The 23876-nt window shown below is 45.4% G+C and overlaps 1 protein-coding gene and 1 pseudogene across 3 annotated transcripts; both read left to right on the plus strand.

The window, feature by feature from the left end:
* The first annotated feature begins 675 nt into the window (after positions 1-675).
* Positions 676-17213, plus strand: LOC103298752 (zinc finger protein 587-like). 3 transcript variants are annotated; one of them, XM_054713893.1, is made up of 5 exons: positions 676-875; positions 1506-1633; positions 4651-4706; positions 6119-6891; positions 8942-9477. In XM_054713893.1, exons 4-5 carry the CDS (start codon positions 6175-6177, stop codon positions 9104-9106), a joined length of 882 nt encoding a protein of 293 aa, XP_054569868.1. In that variant the 5' UTR covers positions 676-875; positions 1506-1633; positions 4651-4706; positions 6119-6174; the 3' UTR covers positions 9107-9477. The 3 variants fall into 3 exon arrangements, 1 of the variants encoding a protein (XP_054569868.1); XR_008555567.1 differs by lacking the exons at positions 6119-6891; positions 8942-9477 and adding an exon at positions 16975-17213; XR_008555568.1 differs by lacking the exon at positions 6119-6891.
* Positions 17214-18006: 793 nt separating this feature from the next.
* LOC129148580 (signal recognition particle 14 kDa protein-like) lies at positions 18007-19128 on the plus strand (annotated as a pseudogene).
* The last annotated feature ends 4748 nt before the right edge of the window (positions 19129-23876 follow it).

A 23876-nucleotide genomic window follows, 5' to 3' on the forward strand; every position in this document is an offset into this window, starting at 1 on the left:
GGAAAGGGGAGTGGGGGTAGGTGGAGGTGGGCGAAGGGGGGTGGGAATGGGAATGGAAAGAGACTTTGCTTTGGGAGATAGGCGCACATGCAGTGTGCAGATGTTCTGTTGAGTTGTACACTCGAAACCTGTATGGTTTTTCTAACAAATGTCACTCCAATAAATTCAATTTTTAAAAAAATGTTAATGGGTAAAAAAAAAAAAAAAAATCTCCCCTCTGCACTCCCATTTTACAACTCCTTTATAGTGTATGGGACAGATGTAACGATTTATTTACCTAGTTGCTCAGTTAGTCCCCCTCTAACACACGCACACTGGCTGTTTCATTCAAGGGTGGCCAGGGACTGTGGTTCCCTTCCTTACCCTGTGACTCCTGTGGCGCAGGAGTGGGGCCCACACCGCGTAACCTGGGGGGCAGGAGTGGAGCCACCAGCCGCAGCGACAGCGCCCAGCCCACCTCCGCCACTGAGCCGACTACAGAGGGTGGCTTTGCCCCTGGCCAGGTGGGACGGGGTAGCCACGCCCAGGGGGCGTGACCCCACGACGGGGCTTCCCTTCCGGTCTCAACACCACCCAGGTTCCGGCTGAGCGCCTAAAGCAGCTTAGCCTATTGGGTCTGGCTTGGCCCGCGATAGAGCGGGACGGGGTAGCCCCGCCCACGAGGGCAGATCTCCAGGACGGAGCTTCCGGTTACCCGGTTACCAGGCCGCCGGGAGGAGGAAGTGCGCGCTTCTGGCTGTCGGCGAGGCGGCCGCAGACACTCTGCAGCTCAGGGTTAGACCCGTCCCTCCGGGGCCGGGGCCGGAGAGCCCGAGGAGCGCCGGCTGCCTCTGCTGGCGGGACCCAAAGGGGAACGCAACGTGGAAGTGTGGCAGGTGAGTCCGGCGGCGCTAAGGAAGGCGGCACCCCCGACGGGGCGCGGAGGGGCAAGGGGAAGAGCAAGAGAGAGGGAAGAGAAGGGCCGAGGAAAAAGTGTTCTGAAGGCCGAGGGAAGGAAGGAAGTCTCCGCGAGAGCCGAGTGTTCCCCTGCGTTAAATGCCACTGAGACGCCTTGAGGAACACTAAGGCCCAAAGGAGGGCGTTGGATTTGGCTAAGCAGTTTGTAGGTACATCCTGTCCCACGTGTACTGACGCCCGGAAAGTTTTAGATTTAGAGACATCGTTTATAGAGGCGAGGCATGCTTACTGCCCTCCCGTTACCTGCTTTCAAAATAATGAATTAGTCCCTTATGTTATGCCCAGAGTTCAGGGTCCCCAATAATCTGGGTCCTCAGAGTTCAGGGTCCCCAGAGTTCAGGGAACCACTAGGGAGCCTTTTCTCCGATGCAAAAGCAAAGAGTCTTTATTCAAACCCGGGTTTGGCTCCCAGCCTTCTCCTGACGCAGCAGTGGGGCCAGAGAGGGAACCCCAGGGGAGCGATGGGTTATAAAGGGTTGGACATTTGGGTGGGTTACAGAGATTGCCTAATTTGGACTGAGTCTACTTCTCTACATTCCTATTGGCAGGTTTATGCAACTGTTACATTCTCGCGGTTTTCTAAGAAAAAGGAGTCATATACATAGTTACACAGGATGGAGGGTACAGTACATTTTGTGCTGTCCTGCTCTGCCCTTTCACCTTAGAATTTCAAAAGGTAAGTAATTAAGCCAAAATAAACTCTTGGCCCTTATATGTTAATTAGTTTAGATCTATGGCAGATAGTATTTTTTTTTTTTAGCTGTAACAAAAATGTACTGAGTCTGTTCAGCAGAGCGAGGACCTGGGGGTGAGGGCGGGGGGAGCTAGAGATCCCGGCCTCTGTAAGCTGCAGGGCAGGGGTCACTGTCCCTGGAGAAAGAGCCATAAGGTGCGCAGCCGCGGCCTCCCGCCCCCTGGTGGCCGGTGCTGGCTGTTACACGGGCAGCTGCCCTCCAAGGGCCACATGATCTGCAAAAGCCACGCCACGGGACAGGAAAGAGACCCTTTTGTGCACAGAGATCCTTCTAGAAAGCGAGAGAAGAGAGGAAGGAGGCGAAAGGGGTCCAATGCTACACAGTGTTGACTTAGCTTTCCACGTTCGGTTACACACAGGAGTCGAATTTGTAAGGTCAGGAAAATCCCAGCCCCCCCACCCACACAGGGACGGGCTGGGGCCCCCACGGTGCGAAGCAGCAGCAGTGTTTATTCATGACACGACCGTGAGGGGATCTGCTTGTGTCCCCTTCTCCCCGGGAGAGGGTGCATGTTGACAAGGGACTCAGTAGAAATCTTGGAAACTCTGAAAAGTTGATTTAAAAACCCACTCCTTTCGCCTGGTCTCGGGCCAGGCCTGCACTCTGAGCCGTGCGTGCTGGCTTTGGGGCGCCCTCTGGTGGCAGAAAATTAGAGTCGGAGGCCAGCGGGGAGCTCAGGGGCCCCCAGGCTGGGGGCCCAACACTGCCCAGGCCACTTGGCCTTCTGGCAGATAGTATTCTTTTTTGATGTTTAAATTGTCCCATTTTGAGGTCTCTGCCTCCAGACCTACTCCTTCCAGTCCATGCTAACTTATTACTAAGTAAAGAGTAAGGGGTATAAGAGAACAGTCAGAAATCTGGCGTGATTGTCCAGATGCCAGAGATTGAAACCTAAACCATTCAGTACCTTGGAGCTTTAGGACATTTGCGGATGAGCATAAAGTACAACCAATCTCCACATCCGAGTATGACAGAGTAGCTTATATCACACTAACCCTCTGATCCATAGTTGCCCCGGCCAGCGGGGTCTTCTAGCGGGGGTACCGAGGCAGCGCACCTAAGAGAATGAGAGACAGACAAGGGACGCAAAGAATGGAGGCAAGACAAAGGGGTTTCTGATCAAGCCTTGAAATTTTATTTTTACAGCGTTCCTTATATGTGGTTTCTAGAGGGGTGGATGCCTAGGAAGGGTGGGGGCTGACCTAGATAATCTGCTAAAGTCGTAACTATAGATAAAGGGTGTGGCGGTTGAAGGGCGGCTACAGAAGGAATGCTTTGTCCTCAGGCAAGAGGAAGTGGGCCTAGTTTCAGTAACTTACTGAAGGTCAGAGTTAATCCTTTGACCAACTCTTGGCTCCTGACACATAGTAAGTATAAAAGCTGAATAAAATACTTAAAGCAACTGAAGGTATTAGAGAGAAATCAAGTCAGACAGGACTTGAAGGAGGAAATTGCTGGAGAGAATGTGGGAGCACCTAGGCAAGCCCCACATTTGCCTGGGCTTCCCCCCGCTCCAGCCCCCTCCCCTAGAATATTTGCTAAGTCTTAGAGGGAGGAACAAAGACCAAGCTTGAAAGAGGTGGCCAGGGCTTGTGGCATTTCAGTTGAGCTGGGAATAAGGAAGTTGGAGTTCAGAGATGCCATGGCATCTGAGATATGATAGAGAAGTTTCAGCTCATGAAGGCCAGGGACTCTTGTCCTGTAGAGTATAAATATAAATTCCCATCACATATGCATAAGGCTGTTTCATCAGAAGCAGAAGGAACATGAGCCTGGCCTCTGGTAGGAAACACAGCAGGATCATGAAGGACTGAGACTAGTTGGTAAAGATGCCTGTTTATTTTATTCTAATTAGGAGGCAGGAGTCGCCCTAGACTCTTGTGCTGCAGGGGGTCTTCCGGGATGGGTAAGACCACTCTGACCAGGAAGGGAGTACTGGACTGGGTGGAGGGAATGCTCTACCACGACAGGTTCCATTAAGTCCTCTCTCTGAGCTGCAGAGAACTGTACCAGCTGATAAAGATACAATTTGCTGATTGGATTGCCACGATTGGCCTGGCTCCCAGTCCTCCATCCAGAGATCCTGGCCCAGTCGAGAAACTCTTGTTCTTCCTAGATGGGGTTGATGAACTGAGATTACTCTGTGAGGAGCACACATAGGATCTGTTAAGACTGGGCAGAGCCGCGGCCAATGCCCCTCCTACTGAGCAGATGGTGTGACCCCACAGCCACTGCCCAGACCACCACAACACCCTTCATGCATTCTTTCTAATGTACTCAGCCCAGGCGTCTGGGTGGCCTGAGGACCTGAGGGGCCCATGCTGTTCAGCTGCTGAGAGAATCTGAGAACAGGAAATCCTATGTAATAAATTTCAGACACATGAACTGGATTTACCATTTCCTGAATATAAATATGCAGTGTTTCAGAAAGATGATGACTTTGAAAACTGTAGTTTTATCCACTTGAATATCAGGGGTTTGGGCAACTAGTTTTTACTCTTGGGAATAAACAGGAATAAAATATATTCATATCTCTTCCTTTGGAGATCTGAAAAATCTACTTGAAATTTTTGAAAGGCACAATCCAATTTTCAACCTTGACAGTAATTTCTTCTTTGACCTCCAAAGGTGAAAAAGTTCTCATATAAGATATCACAGAGTATACAGTTGAAATTACTGCAGTGAGTAGGACAAGGAAATCAACATATTCATGCAGTAAAAACACTTACCTAGTTCTCTGAGGCCCAAATTGAGGAAATTTGTGAAACAAGCAATGGATTTGCCAATGGGTATACCAGTGTACCGATCCATTAATATTTTTTTCCAAATTAAATGTCCAGAGTTTTGCTTTCCATATTAAGCAGTCATTTTGTGCAGACAATAGCTCTAATTTTACAGGGAGTATTCAGGTTAATTTTTTCTCCTTGCTTCCTCCCAGCTTCCTGAGCTCCCGCTGTTCTTTTTCCCCATGAAGATCCATGAGACACTCCTCAGGTGAGTTTTAGTCCATAGCTCATATTTCAGTCTCAGAAATCAGTCCAGGCCTATTTAGAGGAATCAGTAACAGTGGCCTCTGCTCCTGCCTACCTGTCTGATGGATGACCTCCCTTCTGAGAAAATCACATCCTGGGCATGATGAGGCCTTGGGTTTCCCCTGCCTGAAGCTCGGTCCCCCCCTTCCCTCCCCCAGATGTTTTCTTCTCATCATTCTCAGATTTCTATGATGTCACTTAGTTTAGTGGCAGTCTATCCCCTGGGAGCCAGGAGAACCGAGTTACTGCCTGAACCTACCTTTTTCCCCCTGCAGTTTGTCCAGTCACTTTCCCTGGGCCTCACTGAGCTGCTGTGCAGTTCCAGTGGCAGTTGTCCAAGAATTCCCAGGACTGAAGGGTTTCCCAGGAGGCAGACTGTAATGCCAGAGCAGTCCCAGGCAAACTGGGACAAGTTAGTCCCCCTCTTAACAGTGGAGTTTGTAGTCTGTGAACTAGTCCATGTGTGAAGTTCTTTCCCTTTTTAGGAAATTCTGGGCTGTTAACAATAAATGTGGGAAGGTGTCTGAGGAAACAACTCCTATAATTAAGTAACAGCTTCATGTAAGCCTCGCTTCTCTGGAGACGGGGAACAGTTAGAGCAAGAATTTTCTCAGAGCCTTATCTCCCCTAGATATGACAGGATTTTGTGTTGTCGGATAGTAAACTGTCCTTGAAGCTGGTGTTTTTAATGCCATGGTTCCATGTTTTTCTCTTCATTTGTTGCTGAGCCTGGGGGAAGTCTTGTTAAAGTGGGCCAGTGCAATGACAGCTGACAGATGTGGCACTAAGAGGTAGAGGAAGTGGTGACATGTGGCCCCTTTAGGCCTTCCTGAGATCTGCCAACTCTGGCCACTTGAACTCATCATTATCTCAGATTTTTCACTTTTAGCTAAACATGATGTGCTTAATTTTCATTTTGACCGAGATGGTTTTCCCTCATAGTTAGTGTTTTCTTAATGCTATGGAGCATGCTTCTTTTTTTTCATTTTTTAAAATTTTATCCTAGAAAAAATATGTTGCTCTCAAAGTTATTTTATGTCTCTCTGTAATTACTTAGGTGAGAAGGTCCACCTTCTCCAGAGACCTTTTCATCTGAAACCAGTAGTTATTCTTTCTTGAATTTCTGTGGCCAAACACATGAGTTTGTTTATTTCATCCAAATTACTTCAAAACCCAGGCGTGCTTTAGGAAATAGGTAAACTGAAAACAAGTGTGCTTTAGGGAATAGGTAAACTGAACTTTTTTAAAGCTACCTTTGTTCATACAAATTCTTTGAGGTTCTTACAGAAAGCTTGGCAGTGCTGTTGTTTGCCTTTTAAAGTCAACGTTGACTTCCAGTGTTCTTCTGGTGATGGACGTTTCCTCTTCTCTCAGGATCACCTAAGTGGGTCGCAGCATCCTGAGCACTAGGTCATGGTGGAGATGCCAGAATGAGAAGGCGCAAGAATCCTGGTCCCCGTCGACCAGCCGCCCTGGTGACCCGCGCTAGGCCCAGGACAGGGACCTCTGTGCCCACAGTTGCCTCCACTCCCACCACTCCCACCCTGCTTCACCCACAGAGGCCCCCAACTGAAGTTGGTGTGACCTTTGAGGATGTCGCCGTGTTCTTCTCCAAGAAGGAATGGTGCCTCCTTGATGAGGCTCAGAGACACCTGTACCTCGAAGTGATGCTGGAGAACTATGACCTCATCTCCTCTCTAGGTTGCTGCTGTGGAGCAGAAGATGTGGCGGCACCCACTGAACAGCATGTTTCTGTGAGAGTGTCACAGGCAAAGAATCCCAATGTAGCTTTGTCCTCTCAGAAGAGCCACCCCTGTGAGAGTTGTGGGCCAGTCCTGAGAGACATTTTCTCTTTGGTTGAGAAGCAGGAAACACAGCAGAGCCAGAAACTGTTGAGGTGTGGGGCATGTGCAAAGCGGTTTTATTTCAGCACAAAGTGTCCCCAGCACGAGGAGCAGCACGTGAGAGAGACGCCTTTCATAAGAGGTGTGGACAGGGCCTCACGTGCCAAGGGCTGCCGTTTCAATGTGTCCCAGAAGCCTTTTACCTGTGGGGAGGTTGGGCAGGACGTTCTCACCAGCTCAGGACATATCCAAGAGCACGCTACTCACACCACGGGTCGGCCAAGTGAAATGTCAGCATCTGGGGTGAGTTTTCAAAGGAGAAAAAGTGATTACACCAGGAAAGAATGTAAGAAAGCCATTGGCTGCAACCAAACACTTGCTCAGGACCGAAAGACTGGAGTACAGTGTTTTATGTGCTGTGAATGTGAAAAATATTTTACAAAAATCTCTGATCTCCATAATCATCAGAAAGTTCACACAGGAGAAAGGCCATATGAGTGCAGTGAATGTGGAAAATGCTTTAGACAACACTACAACCTTATTGTACACAGTCGAGTTCATTCTGCAGAAAAGGCTCATGAGTGTGGTGAATGTGGGAAATCCTTTAGCCAAAGTGCAGCCCTCATTCAACACCAGAGAGTTCACACTGGAGAAAAGCCATATGAGTGTGGCGAATGTGGGAAATCCTTTAGCCAAAGTGGAAGCCTCCTTCAACACCAGAGAGTTCATACTGGAGAAAAGCCATATGAGTGTGGTGAATGTGGAAAACATTTTACCAGAATCTCTGGCCTTTATCGTCATCTGAGACTTCACACTGGAGAAAGGCCTTATGAGTGCAGTGAATGTGGGAAGTCTTTTGTCAGGAACTATCACTTGCGTTGTCATCAGAGATTTCACACTGGAGAAAGGCCTTATAAGTGCAGTGAATGTGGGAAATCTTTTATCAATAGCTCTGGCCTCCGTTGTCATCAGAGATGTCACACTGGAGAAAGGCCTTATGAGTGCAATGAATGTGGAAAATCTTTTGTCACTAGCTCTGGCTTCCGTTATCATCAGAGATTTCACACTGGAGAAAGGCCTTTTGAATGCAGTGAATGTGGGAAATCTTTTGCTTATAGCAGTGGCCTCCGTTATCATCAGAAGGTTCACACTGGAGAAAGGCCTTTTGAATGCAGTGAATGTGGGAAATCTTTTACCAGAAACAGTCGCTTGCGTTGTCATCAGCGAGTTCACAATGAAGGAAGTTTTTAGTGTAGGAAACGAGGTTTTTTTTGTTCACTATTAACAACACTGGAGGAAACTGAGACCTGGTTTTTCTGATTTTAATCTCATACATCAAAATCTCAATGGTAGGGAGATTTTCCTTAAAGTTTAGTTATGTTGGAAATGTGTCTGTGTTGCACTTTCTAACCTGCCCAGAGTTCTTGCCAGATTTATGTCACTGCAGATTTCTGTGGCCGAAGCTAACCACTTACTAGTAGTAGGTCTCTATAGTCTGTATCAGTCACCATCCTAATGTGTACCGGTAAGCTAACTTTGTTCTCGGATTTGTTGGAGGAAATTAGGAGTAGCCTGAGCCCTTATGAGATCTGCATTTCCTTCATTCTGACTAGTTGGGTCATGGGCCTGACCCAGTGTTGACCCCAGAGAACATCATCTGAGGTTAGCTGGCAGCTTGCAGAAGGACTTCCTTTTCAGGGACATGTTTCCCTAGATACCTGTGATGAATATTTCCATTGTCAAAGTCAGCAGTGCAAGAACTGCCCAGTCCATGTCCCTTTGGTTTGTAAAATAATGAAGGCCCTTTTAAGTCCTCTTTAACCTTGGATGTTTTATTTACTGTGTGGGGTAGGTTATAAGCAAGCTTGAGCTCTACAAGCATGAAGAGGTGAACAACTTTTATGGGGTCTCAAACTTGCTCTGCCTCTGAGGGGACGGTATAGTGCTGATATTAGCTCACCAGTTTTTGCCAAATTTGCATTGCTGCCCACATCCTCCTAGGAAAGATTGCAGGGCTCTGGTATTCATGTGAAGCCTGTATGTTATGAGTTTTAGGATACAGAGATCAGGTTCAAGAGGAGGCAGGTGAGCCTGATCTGTGTGGCTCGTGGTTGAGCATTGGTCAAGGTTCGATTCCCAGTCAGGGCACATGCCAGGGTTGCAGGCTCCATCCCCAGTAGGGGTTGTGCAGGAGGCAGCCAATCTGGTTCTGTCTCATCATCGATGTTTCTACCTCTCTCTCCCTCTCCCTCTCTGAAATCAATAAAAATATATTTAAAAGGGGCGGGAGAGGGGGCAGGTGTGACAACCTCAAGTGTTTCTGGAAGCAGCATGATTTTTCTCTTGTTCACAGGTTATGCCAGTACTTTTGGAGGGAATCACTTTCAAAGATCTTGCAAAGGACTATGTGTCCCTAGTGTCTACAATTCCATACGTGATGGTCACTTGGGGTAGGACAATAGGAGTTAGGGGAAAGCATAATTGCTACAGAATCACACCTAATAGGGATTGTGCATAATTCTTTATATGGAGATATGTTTCTTTTACCCTTGTCAGTAACTCATAATGTAATATCTGAGTCAGAGGATAGGTGAATGTTTAACTTAAAGAAATTGGGAAGTTGTGATTTAAAGCAATTGTACATTTTTGCATTCTTCCAGCAGTATGTGAGGTATTCAGTTCCTCCACAGCCTAGAGAAGATTTGGTTTGGTCATTCATTCTTTATGTAAACTTTTTTTATAACTTTGTCATGCTATCGAACTGTTGTTTGATTGCATCTTTCTAAGTAAGGGTTTCTGGTGAGCCTTTTTTTCAGATGTGCATTTGCTATCTATTTGGTAAAATGTCTGAGCATATGTTCTGCCAAATCTATGAATTTTGGAAATTTTCTTTAACAAAAGGTCAGTGAAACAACAAAACCGCAGGTTAGAATTTCACTCATTTTGTGTCTTTTTTGCTTTTATAGGATTAACGTTTTCATATTGGAAAACAAATAAAATCAACAATTGACTCAAGATAAGTGTCTTATTTCATTCCTTTGGATGTGAATATCCAGTTTGCCCAGCACCGTTTATCAAAGAGAAACTGTCCTTTCCCAACTGTGTGTTTTTGGCTCCTTTGTCAGAAAGGAGTTGGCAGTACATGCATGGGTCTAGAGGACTATTTGGAAACAGGTCATTCTTTGGGACATCTCAGGGAGCTGCAGAAGTTATCAAGATGAGGCACTAAGGGAAAGGGGAAAATGAACCAGCTTGGAACTGATCTTCCCATTCAGTTTAGAGGAAGCACTGCAATGTGGAAGAGCCCTGAGTTGAAATTTGTACCATCTTGATCAGGGGTCCTCAAACTTTTTAAACAGGGGGCCAGTTCACTGTCCCTCCGACCGTTGGAGGGGAGTCGGAGAGTGCTGCGCACATTCCACACATGCGCACTGCGGGCCCGGGACAAGTCGGCTGCTAAGCAGGACAGGCAGAGGCGGCAAAAACACCCGGCGGGCCGGATAAATGTCCTCGGCGGGCCGCATGTGGCCCGGGGCGGGCTGTAGTTTGAGGACCCCTGATCTAGATGATCTTTCAAAGAATAGGAGCTCCTTTCATCATGAGATAAATACTGTTTCTAAGAAGTAAGGTTTATTGAGTCTTTAAATATAGTAAGACAGTGGCTTACACACTTCTCATTTAGTTTCCTGCACATTGCCATGACGTATTAGTTCTGTTATCCCCATTTTTTTAGAACAGGAAGCTGAGGCGTAGCAGGGTGAGCTAAACTGTCCCAAATCACAGCTGAGACGTGACACAGCCATAGACTGCTGCTCAGAGGTTCTGGGTGAAAGACACTTTCTTCCTCTCAGTTCTGCTGCCTCATTGTCAGCCACCGTCCTACTCTGTGTCTCTGTACCTGTCCTGTCTCTATACTATGAAAATTGTGTCCTTGTCCATTTCTCATAGGATACCTTCTCAGCCTCCTTTTGTGGTTAACAGTTTTCTACCTCTAGAACAATATCCCATTCTTCACTGTGTATGATGAGCAAGTTCCTCTTTTCCTCTTCTCCTACAGCCATTTGTCCTTGCACTGTCCCCAAATGGTATAAGCACGAGAGCCCCTCCCTCTCCCTCACCTGGGGACCTCTGTGTGAGGTATGGGGCAGCAGGAGAGGATGGCAATGGTAAGCCCCATCTCTCCGGAAAACAGCATCATGAGTCCAGCTGAACATACAAAAGGAAAGTTCGCCTTTACCAGTAATCCCAGAATTTCTAAGGAGACAGAAATGTGACACCATTTTCACTTGGCTCACCTCCTGATCCAGCAAAGATGAAAAGGCATGCTAATTCTTGGTGTGGGTGTAGGTGTGAGCCAGGTGACATATGGGTTGTTCTTGGGACCATAAACTAATAAAACCTCACTGGCTGACAGTTTAGATTTTTAATTTTTTTTAAACCTTAAACACACAAAAAGGAAAAAAAAAAGAAAGGAGAAAAACAAAGAAAAAAAACCTTAAAACACATATGCTTCCATTTCACCCATCAATCCAAATCCAACTATTCTCAATAAATAATCAGACAAATTGTAAAATGTACATTAAAAGATAATGATTATACGTTGTTCATAATATGTGATCCAAAAAAATTGGGAGGAGCACATAAATACAAAAATGTTTTCAAAAATGGATAAATTAGTTTGGGTACATCCATGTAATGGACTGCTTGCTTGCATTAGCAACACAGTTGACCCTTGAGCAACATAAGGGTTAGGGCACTAAACCCCCCCCCCCCTTTTCCTCCATAGCTAAAAATTTGGGTATAACTGTTGACTCCCCGAAAGCTTAACTACAGTCATACCTTAGTATCCACAGGGGATGGGTTCCAGGACCCCCCAGTGGATACCAAAATCCATGGTTGTTCAAGACCCTTATATAAAACTAGAGGCCTGGTGCATGGCTTTGTGCACCAGTGGGGTCCCTCAGCCTGGCCTGTGCCCTCTCGCAATCCAGGACCCCTTGGGGGATGTTGAACTGCCTATTTAGGCCTGATCCCCACAAGGCCAGGCCAAGGAACCACATGCACCGGGCCTCTAGTATACATATAAGATCTTTGGTTAATCTCTTCCTTCCCCCCTTCCATCAGATTCATCAATCTGTTCCATGTTTCCATGGCTGTGCATTGAGTGTCTGCCCCCAGGTGGTCAGTGTGCATCATAGCTACCAGTCAAATCGTCGCTTAGGCTTTTATATATATAGACTAGAGGCCTAGTACACAAAATTCATGCTCGAGGGTGGAGGAGTGTCCTTCAGCCCTGCCTGCACCCTCTCCAATCTGGAATATCCCTCTCACAATCTGAGACCACTGGCTCCTAACCGCTCGCCTGCCTGCCTGATTGATGCCTGATTGCTCCCCTGCCGGCCTGATCGCCCCCAACTGCCCTCCCCTGCCACAACCCACCTCCTCCGTGCGAGGCAGTGGAGACACCAGGACCAGCCTCCGCCACGCTGTGCAAAGCTGCAGGACCCCCACACCTCACTGCATGGAGCAGCCGCTGGGCCCTGCCTTCGCTGTTCTTGTGGCCATCTTCTGATGGCCATCTTGTGATGACCTGAGGGCATGACACCACCTAGGCTATTATTAGATCAGTGCCTACAGTCAGCCCTCCACATCTGCAGATCCCCAACCTCAGATAGAAAATAGTGTTTTTGATCCTCAGTTGAATCCATGAATGTAAAACCTGGGGGTATAGGGCTGACTGTACTTACTGAAAAAAGTCCACGTATAAGTGGACCCACACAGTTCAGATTCGATTGTCTGTGAAAAGCTTTAAGGTAAATTCAAGTCTGTGGTAGCATAACCTGCTTGGAAATTTTTACTGTTTCTTTTCAGGTATGAACCATCCACAAACAAGGGATATCCAAAGGAGTATCTAAAAGATCCACAAGGACCTTCCAAGGAATTCTTTTAATCTTAAAATTCTGCATTTCTTACTTTTAGTCAAATTCTGTTATCCTTTCCCCCCACTGCATATTCTCCATCTTGAATTAGCAATTCTAGATTCTGAAAATGTAGTTGAGATATAAGCATTATTTCTGTGCTTCCCCCTTGTTTGATTGCCCAGGGTTATTTTGCATCATTGAGACCTAATATGCTTTAGAAAGTTTAGGTAAACACTGGCCAGGATTACTGGGAGTAAAAATATATATATTAAGGTATGGTAAGGCATCCACATAGAGCACTCGAACCTCCTTTGTACTTGTTTGGAAAAAAATATATAAAGAGTGTATTAGCGGGGGAAACCAAGATGGTGGCATAAGGTATACACCTGTATGTGATGCCTCTCACAACCACACCAAAACTACAACTAAAAGTCAAAACGTCTATCACCCAGAACCATGGGAAAGCTGGATGAGTAGAAGTTCTACAACTGGAAGGAAAGGGAAAAGAGCATTGAGACGTGCACAAGCACGGAAAAGCTGAGGTACGCAGGTGCGCAAATCAGGCTGGCGGCTGGCGACTGGGTGTGCTGTTTTTTTTCAACCCGAAGGGAGACACAAGCTCCCGATTACTCTGAACTCCAGTTTCCGGCGAGACTCTGGGGACCCAGACTCCTACGGGGAGAATCTGGACTGTCTGCCATTGGATCAGAAAGTGAGGGTGGCTTTCTTGCAGAGGTGCTCGCAGGAATCATTGTTTACTGCGCTGGGGCGCGGGACACAGAGAAGCGGAAACTTGGAGACGCAGAGACGGCTGACTGGCAGCCATCACTGTTTGCCACGCCCTAGCCTAGTGATTCCCTGTGACCCCGCCCCACACAATTTACAAACCCACCCAAGCTCTGTGCAGCAGCTTTTGCATATAAATGGCCTGCCCTATCGCACCTTAACCTAACAAACTGCAGCTCTGGTCAGACAGTTCCAAAACCTCCAAATCCCAAGCAAAGAGGAGAAATCTGCAGATCTCGCTGTAGCTCCTGCTGGGTGGCCTCAGACAGTAGCTGACCTGCACCCCATTGGAGATCCAGGATCCAGTGTACCTAGTGGTCAGTGTGAGACGACACCAGATTTCAACTCCTCACATCCATAAGTGACACATTCAAGAGGCAGACTCAGTGAGCACCAAAGCCCCACTAAAACAAGTCCTGCTCCATAAGGGTGTCTCCAGCACAGCAGTTCTTCCATTATAGACACAGCGGGTCCTCACAGCCAATTGGCCTGGAGGTCAATTCCTCCCAGTGTACCAACAGCAATCAAGGCTTAACTACAACAAGACTTTGCACTCAGCCCACAAAGGGGTGCACCAAGAATGTCCACCTCAGTTGATAGGGCAGGCTGAACCACTGGGCCCTATAGGTCACCTACCTCAGAAAACTACCCCATCAACACAGGGAAGCAGCCAAAATGTGGAGACAAACATGTCATGAATGAAAGAAATGGAGGAAAACAAACTACTGGACATAGAATTCAAAACCACATTTATAAGGTTACTCAAGAATCTTCTAAAAACCTCTGAGGAACCTAGTGAGACCTTTAAGGATCTTAATGAGAATGCCAAAAAAAAATAGGAAAGGACCAGTCAGAAATTAAGCATACACTGTCTGAAATAAAGAATATACAGAAATTCAACAGTAGACCAAAGGACCCCAAGAATCAAACCAAAGATTTGAAATATGAGGAAACAAAAAACACCCAACCAGAAAAACAAAAAGAAAAAAGAATCCAAAAATATGAAGATAGTGTTAGGAGCCTCTGGGACAACTTTAAGCGTACCAACATCTGAATTATTGGGGTGCTAGAAGAAGAGAGAGAGCAAAATATTGAAAACCTATTAGAAGAAATAATGACAGAAAACTTTCCCTACCTGGTCAAAGAAATAGACTTATAAGTCCAGGAAGCACACAGAACCCCAAACAAGAGGAATCCAAAGAGGACCACACCAAGATACATCATAATTAAAATGCCAAGAGCAAAAGACAAAGAGAGAATATTAAAAGCAGCAAGAGAAAAACAGTTAGTTACCTACAAGGGAGCACCCATATGACTGTCAGCTGATTTCTCAACAGAAACTATGCAGGCCAGAAGGGAGTGGCAAGAAATATTTAAAGTGATGAACAGCAAGAACCTACAACCAAGATTGCTCTACCCAGCAAAACTATCATTTAGACTTGAAGGTCAGATAAAGTGCTTCACAGACAAGAAAAAGCTAAAAGAGTTCATCACCGCCAAACCAGTATTATATGAAATGCTGAATGGTATTCTTTAAGAAGAGGAGGAGGAAGAAAAAGATAAAGATAAAAATTATGGACAACAAAATGACAACAAATACATGCCTATCAACAAGTGAATCTAAAAATCAAGTGAATAAAAAATCTGATGAACAGAATAAACTGATGAGTATAATAGAATTGGGCATAGAAAGGGAGTGGACTGACAATTCTCGGCGGGGGAGGGGTGTGAGGGGTGCGGGAAGAGATTGGACAAAAATCTTACACCTATGGATGAAGACAATGGCGGGGGGTAAGGGCATGGGTTGGGGTGGGGAATCAGGTGGAGGGGAGCTATGGGGGGAAAAAAGAGGAACATCTGTAATAATCTGAACAAAAAGATTTATTTTTAAAAAGTGTATTAAATCTGAGGTTATTACAGTCTGGTTGTTTGCAATTCCATTCTTTTCTCCTGTCTTTTTCCCACTTTCCAATGTATTCAAGAAGATTGAAAAATTGTAATGGATCAATTTAAAATATTTTTATTTCCTAAAAGCCTTTTTGCCTATTGTAATGTGCAGGACCCTTCTTTTAAGGAAGAGATAGGTAGTCACCTGAATATAGGTTGAAAAAGTTAAGTAAAAAGAAATTAAAATAAAAGTGATACTCTGCTTTTCAAATCCTTGTTTTCTCTTAATCTAGGTAAGACATATCCAAAATAAATATGTAAAGAAGAAAATAAAATTGTCTTCATGGAAAAAAAATAGATAGATAGATAGATAGATAGATAGATAGATAGATAGATAGATAGATAGATAGATAGATAATCCACAAGGAACATGGATAGTTTTATAACAGGTAAAGCAACCCTGGGGTTCTCCGTTGGTAGATAAAGGAAGGAGGGTGGCTGGGTTTAGAGTATTGCAACATTGCAATTTATGGAGTAAATGCTTTTCATATTGGTGTGTTGGGGGAAGGCAACAGTTTATCATAGGAGGTGACCTGAAACCAAATTTCATTAGGCAGCTAGGGAAAAGTGAGAATTTTCTGTCTATAAAAGTCTGTACAGCACAAGGAAGTTTAGTGGAGACCTGAGAACTAAGTCCACTGAAGCTTCCTCCAGCTTTGCTGCTGCTGCTGCCATAGTTCTTGAGCAGCAGACATGCCTTGTTACTGCTGCTAAGGATTATGGGCCTCTGGTCAGGGCCCTGCTGAGCCATATTGGAGCCTGTGCCCTTAGGTACATGTTTTTATGTATTTGTTGAACGGTTACTTTTTTCCAGGACATATTTAAAAAGTGGAAAAGTATTTAAAAATGGAAAAGTAGGTTATTAAAACTCACATTATTTTAAGCTCAAATAATTTATAGCAAAAAGAGTTTAATATAATTTAGCGTTCCTGGGTTAATAAAAGCAAATTCATCCAGAAGCAATAAAAGACTAATAAATTTCTTTATATGAAAATAAAATTATTGTAAGAAAACAGGAAAAGTCTAAAATAAATGATAAACTGAGAGAAACTGTTTGCGACATGTAACATACATAAATGTATAACATCTCTAATACACAGAACTTTTAAAAATTGAGGGGGAAAAGTTGCAAAAACATGATAGATAAGTCAAAGACATGAACAGATGATTCACACATACACACAAAAAAAAAGAATAAAAAATGTTCTTTGCCCTAGCCAGTTTGGCTCAGTGGATGGAAAATCGGCCTGTGGACCAAAGGGTCCCGGGTTCGATTCCGGTCAAGGGCACATATCTTGGTTGCAGGCTCCTCCCTGGCCTGGGCCCTGGTCAGGGTGTGTGCAGGAGGCAACCAGTCGATGTGTTTCTCTCACATTGTTGTTTCTGTCTGTCTTTCCCTCTCTCTTCCACTCTCTTTAAAAATCAATGGAAAAATATCCTTGAGTGAGGATTAACAAAACAAACAAACAAACAAAAAAGGTTCCGTAAGTATATAAAAAAATACTCAACTATTTAGTAAGAAAAATGCACATTAAAATAACACTGAGATATTATTTCTCACCTATCAGGTTAGCAAAAATAAAAATTACACCAACACATTCTGTTGGTAATCCTGGGGGGAAATAGGTGCTCTTAAAAAATAGATGGTCAGAATGCAAATTAATATAATGCTAATTTGGGAGAATTGGGCAATATCTAACAAAATGACACATGCTTTCCCACTTAATTGCAGTTTACCCTGGTCAGACATCTCCAGTTGTACAAGAATATGTGTGCCCGAAGTAATTCACTTCAGCATTGTAATTGCAAAATACTAGAAACAACCTAAATAACTGACGTGGAAGAATGGCTGACTGAACAACAGTAGATCTACCAGGGATTACTATGTAGCTATAAAAATGAAAACTATCTATAAACTGATATGGAATGGCTTCCAAAATATACTGTTAAATGAAAAAAATGAAATTTGAGTATTTACGCCACCTTTTGTGAAAGAAATGAGGAATAAGAAAATATATCATTTGTACAAAAAAATAAATAAATAACTTGGGAAAGGTAACCCAGAAACCGTGAGATTGGTTACATCCAGGGAGTGTGTGGAAATGGGGTGAAAATAATAAGATATTATAAAATAATAATAAGATGGTGGAAACAGGGTAGAAAAGGTGGGGGGAGTGAGACTTGGTAGAATTTATGGTTTTGTGCAGTTCTGACTTTTAGAACCATGTTAACATTTCACATACTCAACCTTTTTAATGAATAAAATCAAGAATAAAAGGGGAAAACTCTAACATAGAATACAAATGGGAGAAAATGAACATGAATATATTTCAAATGAATGGCATACACAGTGAAGATGTGAGTAAGTTTTGAACCAGTATTTTGCCTCCACACCCTCAGGTTCTAACAAATATTGAACTCTATGTAGTAGATTTGTTTTCCACAGCAGACTTAGCAATTATGCAACTATATTTCATGTATTCTAGAATTAAGCAAATAAGTAAATATATTGTAGATAATTGAAGGCTGGTTTTTCACTTTGGGAGAAGGAAATTACATATGGAAAGGGAGGAGGTTGAGCCCTAGCTGTTTTGGCTCAGTGGATAGGCCTGCAGACTGAAGGATCCCGGGTTTGATTCTGGTCAAGGGCACATGCATGGGTTGCGGGCTCAATCCCCAGTAGGGGGCATACAGGAGGCAGTTAATCAGTGAGTCTCATCATTTATGTTTCTATCTCTCCCTCTCCCTTCCTCTCTGAAGTCAATAAAAATATATTTAAAAAAGAAAGGGAGGATGAAGTGGCTTGAGTGGGGCCAGCGGAGCCGCGATGATTCTGCTGGAGAGTGAGCAGTATCTGACAGAGCTGACCAGGCTCTTTCAGAAGTGCCGGCTGTCGGGCAGTGTGTTCATCACCCTGAAGAAGTATGATGGCTGAACTAAACCCATTCCAAGGAAAGGTTCAGTGGAGGGCTTTGAGCCCTCAGACAACAAGTGTCTGTTAAGAGCTACTGATGCGAAAAAGAAGATTAGCACAGTGGTGAGCTCCAAAGAAGTGAATAAGCTTCAGATGGCTTATTCAAACCTATTGAAAACATGGATGGGCTGAAGAAGAGGGACAAAAAGAGCAAGAATAAGAAGAGCAAAGCAGCACAGTGAAGGCTCCAGATTCCCTGCTTTCACCAACTAACCAACACATTGCTATTTTTCCTTTGGTTTTTACTTTTGGCCACAAAACTAGGTTTCTGGTTCCCCTACATTAAGTGTTTTCATGTGAGATTATGTTCATTTTGGACAGAAGAAGAGCTGTGATGTTTACAGGGTAGTTATAAGAAGCCAGTTTATTTCAGATCTGGCTAATTGGTCTGTGTTGCCTACTTGCATATTCCTGGATTTTAGTTAAAGACTCTGCAGGCATCTGTGTGAAGAACAATGCATCATTAAACCTGTCTATTTATCAGCAAAAAAAAAAAAAAAAAAGAAAGAAAGAAAGAAAGAAAGAAAGGGAGGAAGTTGAAATGAACCTTAGGTGTTTGATTGGACCTGGAGGTAACATATGACTTCTTGGTTTTTAAGATAGATAAATAGGGAGATAATAGGAAAAGGAATATGATAATGATATATGTGTGTGATTGTGTTTGTGTGTATATATTTATGCTAAATACATAGATACATAAATATACACACATGTATGAACACAATATAAATATGTAAATATATATAAATATTTAAATGTACACTCATTATGTATATACTGTATACAACATATGTGTATGCACTGAATGGCCAGATTATTATGATCTCTGAACACAAAATCTGGCCACTCAGTGTATATCCTATATAATAAAAGGCAAATATGCAAATTGTCCCCTCGACCAGCAAGCAGGCCGGCCAACTGCCCATGTCCCCTCTCCCTGGCCAGGCGGGCCGGACCCCACCAATGCACAAATTCATGCACACACACACACACACACACACACACACACACACACACACTGAGTGGCCAGATTATTATGCGTTCAGAGATCATAATAATCTGGCCACTCAGTGTATATTTAAGGCCTAGAGTAAAGGCCGTGCACAGACATCAGGTCCGAGGAAGGCAGAGTTTTAATTACACTCCTCTTTCCAGCTATAATAATTGGCATCAGAGAAATCACTAGCTCTACCAAGATTGGTTCTCACCTTCCTAGTGAGGCCTTAGATCCAGAAGCAGCTAAGACTCCATTGTGCCAAGACCATGGCATGGTGTCCCCATGCCCCAGTTCAGGTCCCACACCTCCCTGTCACTTCATTGACCTGCCCAACAACTCCTACTTAAAGATCTCCATGGCTCATACAGCCATGGGGTGCAGGCCTACCTCAAACCTCTCCCCGCCTCCCCCCCGCCCACCCCCTCGCCCACCCCACACACACGCCAGGAAAAGCTGGTGCTAAGGGACAACCAGTGGCTGTGGGACTACAGCAGCTACAACATGAGGATGACTCTGACAGGAATCAACCAAGCAAAGGTAGATTCAGGAAGAAAGAGGCCACCAGGGATCAGAAAGGTGGGTCCTCGGGTGACCTCTTTGTGGGGAAAGGACTGGATTCTGCCCAAGAAGAGCACCTTCCCCTGGAGAGGAAGTGTCTTTAGGCCAAGAATTGTACCTGACGATCCCATCTTCCCTGAGCTGTCACCTATCACACTGCTCCCATCACCCTTCTAAGGGTGCTCTGGACATGGGCATCTTCCTCCCAGCCTGGACACCAGCGTCTGCCTCAGCCATACCTCTTGGCCTCTTGGCAGCTAACCTTAGGCCACAAGGACGCTATTCCCCTCTCCTAGGGAGAGGAGAACATCAGTTTGTCCAGGAAAAATTCTTCCCAGGCCCTGAGTAGGAGCAGGGGTGATGGGAGAAAGACAGGCCACCTCCCAAAAGAATGCCTCCCAGAGTCCACAAGTCACCATCATGGGGAGGCCCCGTGCAGCACAAGGGGATCCCCCTGCAGGGGAGAACTCCCACACCGCAAAGCTCTCCTCAGGCCTGAGGCCAGGCAGACCCACTAAAGGAGCAGAGGCCAGCCCAGAGTTGTCACTATCTAGTTGACATGGCCTGGGCAGCAGACTGCTGTAAGCCACCAGGAAAGAATGGCTAGTTCAGTTCTTGCAAACCTCAGTTTGCCTCTGTTGGGGGTGGCGAGAACAGCACCAGGTGTTAGGTGGGGTCAGAGTGGACCTGGGTTTAGCAACCTTGGTGCTTGAGTTCTGGCTAGGAAAGAATTCAGAGCCAAGACTCAAACTGTAAGAGAACATTTATTTAGAAAATCAAGAGGTAGAAGTAATTCATAGAAGAAATGGGCTTAGGAAACAAGTTATAGAGGCAAAGAAAGGGCCCTTGTTGTTTAGAAGTGAGGACGGTGAAGGTGATACACCTGGGGGGAGGGGGCAGCAGAGAGGGGGATGGGAAAAGTGTGGGTGTGCTCCCAGGAGGGAGAGCATGTTGGGTCCTCCATCCTAAGAGCTTTATGGGTGGAGTTCTTAGGGGAGGTCTCAGGGGAAGGTCTCAGTAGAATATTCAGCAGCTTTCCACGTGTGTCCTTTCAGGGTCAGGGTCTCCCCAGGTTGGTTGACACCAGGACAGGGGGTCATTAGTCAATTCAGCTGGTCCTGAGGTCAGCCATGGTGTTGCTTGTCTGGTTTTGCTGCTTTCCTGGGCCTGGAGCTGAAATACAACTGAGGCCTAGAAGTTATCTTTAGGGAAGAAAAGGTCGGGGTGGGGGGTCTAAACCCCATAACTAGCGATATAAAAAGCCAGGGGTCCACACTGCATGACCAGTGATATGCTCAGGGAGGAAAGGTTACCCTGGGGACAATGAGGTTCTTGTTTTCCCCGTTTTGCTAAGCATCTAGGACTTTCCACCCTGGTGACCTTCTGTACCTGGCCCCTCGCCCTGGCTCTGCTCCTGTCGACCTAACTGCCTATAACCATTTCAGATCGGGCAAGCAGGGAGCCACAGCAGGCTCCAGACTCTCCCCACCCTCTGCTGCCTTTCCCAGAGGAAGAGGACTCAGGCCCCAATCAGCTGGCCGCACACCTGAGCATCCTGGATTTTCCCCTTAAAAATCCTGGTGTTTGCAAGATGCTTTACTATTTGCAAAGCACTTTTGCATTTCATCTAATCAGATGCTCAGAAACCCCTCCAAGAGCAACTGATACCCCTGAGACTGAGGGCCCTGGGGTGAGCAGATTTCGTGAACGGTTTGCTCTGCCTCTGCCTTTGTGTCCTGGGACAGGGATTGCGGGGAGGATGCACCCTCAGGGTCTAGAAGGGCAGGGGCTAGACTACCAAGAGAGGCACTTTGGAGGGTCCCTGGAGAATTCTGCAAACGGACGGTGCCACCCAGGAAGGATTCCAGGGAAATGGGGCCAGTGCCAGCGACAGAGGCAGAATTGTCTGACAAAGACACCCACGTGCAGCCTGTGGCGCCAGGCAGGGCTCATTGCCAGGAACCGGGCACAGGGAGGAGGTTAGCGGTGGCAGGAAGCGGCCCAGGGAAGCAGGGACTCAGCCTGCCAACATCCCTACCCCCACCCCTCGCAGAGGGTACCAGCAGAAATTGGTCCCAGCCTTTGGCAGGCACTGGCTCCCAGCAGGACTCAGCTCCCAGGAGTGCAGCGGGGCTCAGGCCAGAATGGCCAGGAGGGAGGGGGCAGAGGTCGGGCAGTACTTCTGAGGTGAGCTGACAGTGTGTGAGCCAGTGAGCACCAGGTGCCCAACCCCTGATTGTGCCCACCCAGGGAGGTTGGGGACCAAGGTGATAAGGGACTGTTCAGGGGACTTGGGGCCTCAGCAATTTCCAAACAGTATCTAGTATTTCAATATTTTAGTAACTGGTACTGCCTGTCAAAGTAGAAATGTTCAAACCTGTAAAGAATTTTTGTGGGTTTGTTAGGAGCAGAAATAGAATATTGAGGACTAGCTATAATTATAAGAAATAGTAAGTATGGCCCTGACTGGTGTGGCTCAGTGGATAGAGCATCGGCCTGCGGACTGAAGGGTCCCAGGTTCGATTCCGGTCAAGGGCATGTACCTTGGTTGCGGGCACATCCCCAGTAGGGGGTGTGCAGGAGGCAGCTGATCGATGTTTCTCTCTCATCGATGTTTCTAGCTCTCTATCCCTCTCCCTTCCTCTCTGTAAAAAAATCAATGAAATATAAAAAAAAAAAAAAAAAAAAAGAAATAGTAAGTATGCTCTGTTAACCATGATTGTTCTGTTCTGATGAGAGAAAGCACATTCTAACCTGGCTGGGAATTCTACGCTGAGAGAATTAACTATGGGAGTTAACCTCCTTTTCCAAGAACTGCCTATCATTATGGAAAGATTAACAACCTTGTTGCTGAAACAATAGAGTCCTGAAGGCACTCACCCTTTGCACACACACCCCCGTTGCCTGTAATCTGTAGCCATTTTACGCATTCTTTCTTTTTCCTTTTGCCTACTTCTGCATGTAATCTTTGTCCTTCTGTTACCGAGGAGATGAGGAGACCTTGGTTCTTGTCTTCTTGAGAGAAAGATTTCAATCAAGAGAAAATATTTCAAAATGTAGAAAAACAAGTAAGAATTTGTTGACCACAGCAAAAATAGACTTAGGACAGTGGAACAAGGAAGGGCATAGAAGAAGCAACAGGAGAGCTCAGGCTGGGCTGCTTTGGCTCACTGGGAAGTCAGAGGGAAGGGGGCCATGGAGACAGGCTCAGGGGTTAGCCTGGGACAAACCGCCACTGCCCATTGCTCCCCTGGTCGCAAGTCTTATGGAGTCCCTTAGAGGTTGGGGGTTACGTGCCTGTGGGGGAAGGAGAGAGGAAAAGGAATTGTACGGTGTGCTCCTTCAAGTAAAGCAAGAGTAGAAGCAGTAGCCCTAGCCAGTTTGGCTCAGTGGATGGAGCATCAGCATATGGACTGAAGGGTCCCAGGCTTGATTCTCTGCTCAAGGGCACATGCCCTGGTTGTGAGCTCTATACTGGTGGAGGGCATGCAGGAGGCAGCCGATCAATGATTCTCTCTAGCCATTGATGTTTCTCTCTCTCTCTCTCTCCCTTCCTCTCTGAAATCAATAAAAATTAAAAAAATTAAAAAATAAAAGAATTAAGCACATAGCCCAAATGGGTTCACTGGTGAGTTCTACCAAACATTTCAGGAAGAAATTCCACAAATTATCTATAATCTCCTTCAGAAGATTGAAGCAGAGAGAATATTTCCTAACTCATTTTATAAGGCAAACAGTACCCCAATACCAAAACCAGAACAAGACACCATAACAAATAAATAAAACTATTCACCAATAGCTCTCATGAACAGAAGTGCAAAAAATCCTCAACAAAATATTGGAAAGTCCAATCCAACAATGAATAGAAAGAATTATACATCACAACCAAGTAGTGTTTATCCCAGGTATGCAAGGCTGGTTCAACATGTAAAAATCAATTAATGTAATCTTTCACATGAAAAGACTAAAGAAGGAAAATCATATGATCACATCACTAGATGCAAAAAAAAAAAAACCACACAAAAAAACATTTAACAAAATCCACAACCATTTGTGATCAAAACTCTCAGCAAACTAGGAATAGAAGGCATCTTCCTCAGGTTGA

This window comes from Eptesicus fuscus, chromosome 3 (assembly GCF_027574615.1).
Source record: "Eptesicus fuscus isolate TK198812 chromosome 3, DD_ASM_mEF_20220401, whole genome shotgun sequence".
Classification (NCBI taxonomy): domain Eukaryota; kingdom Metazoa; phylum Chordata; class Mammalia; order Chiroptera; family Vespertilionidae; genus Eptesicus; species Eptesicus fuscus.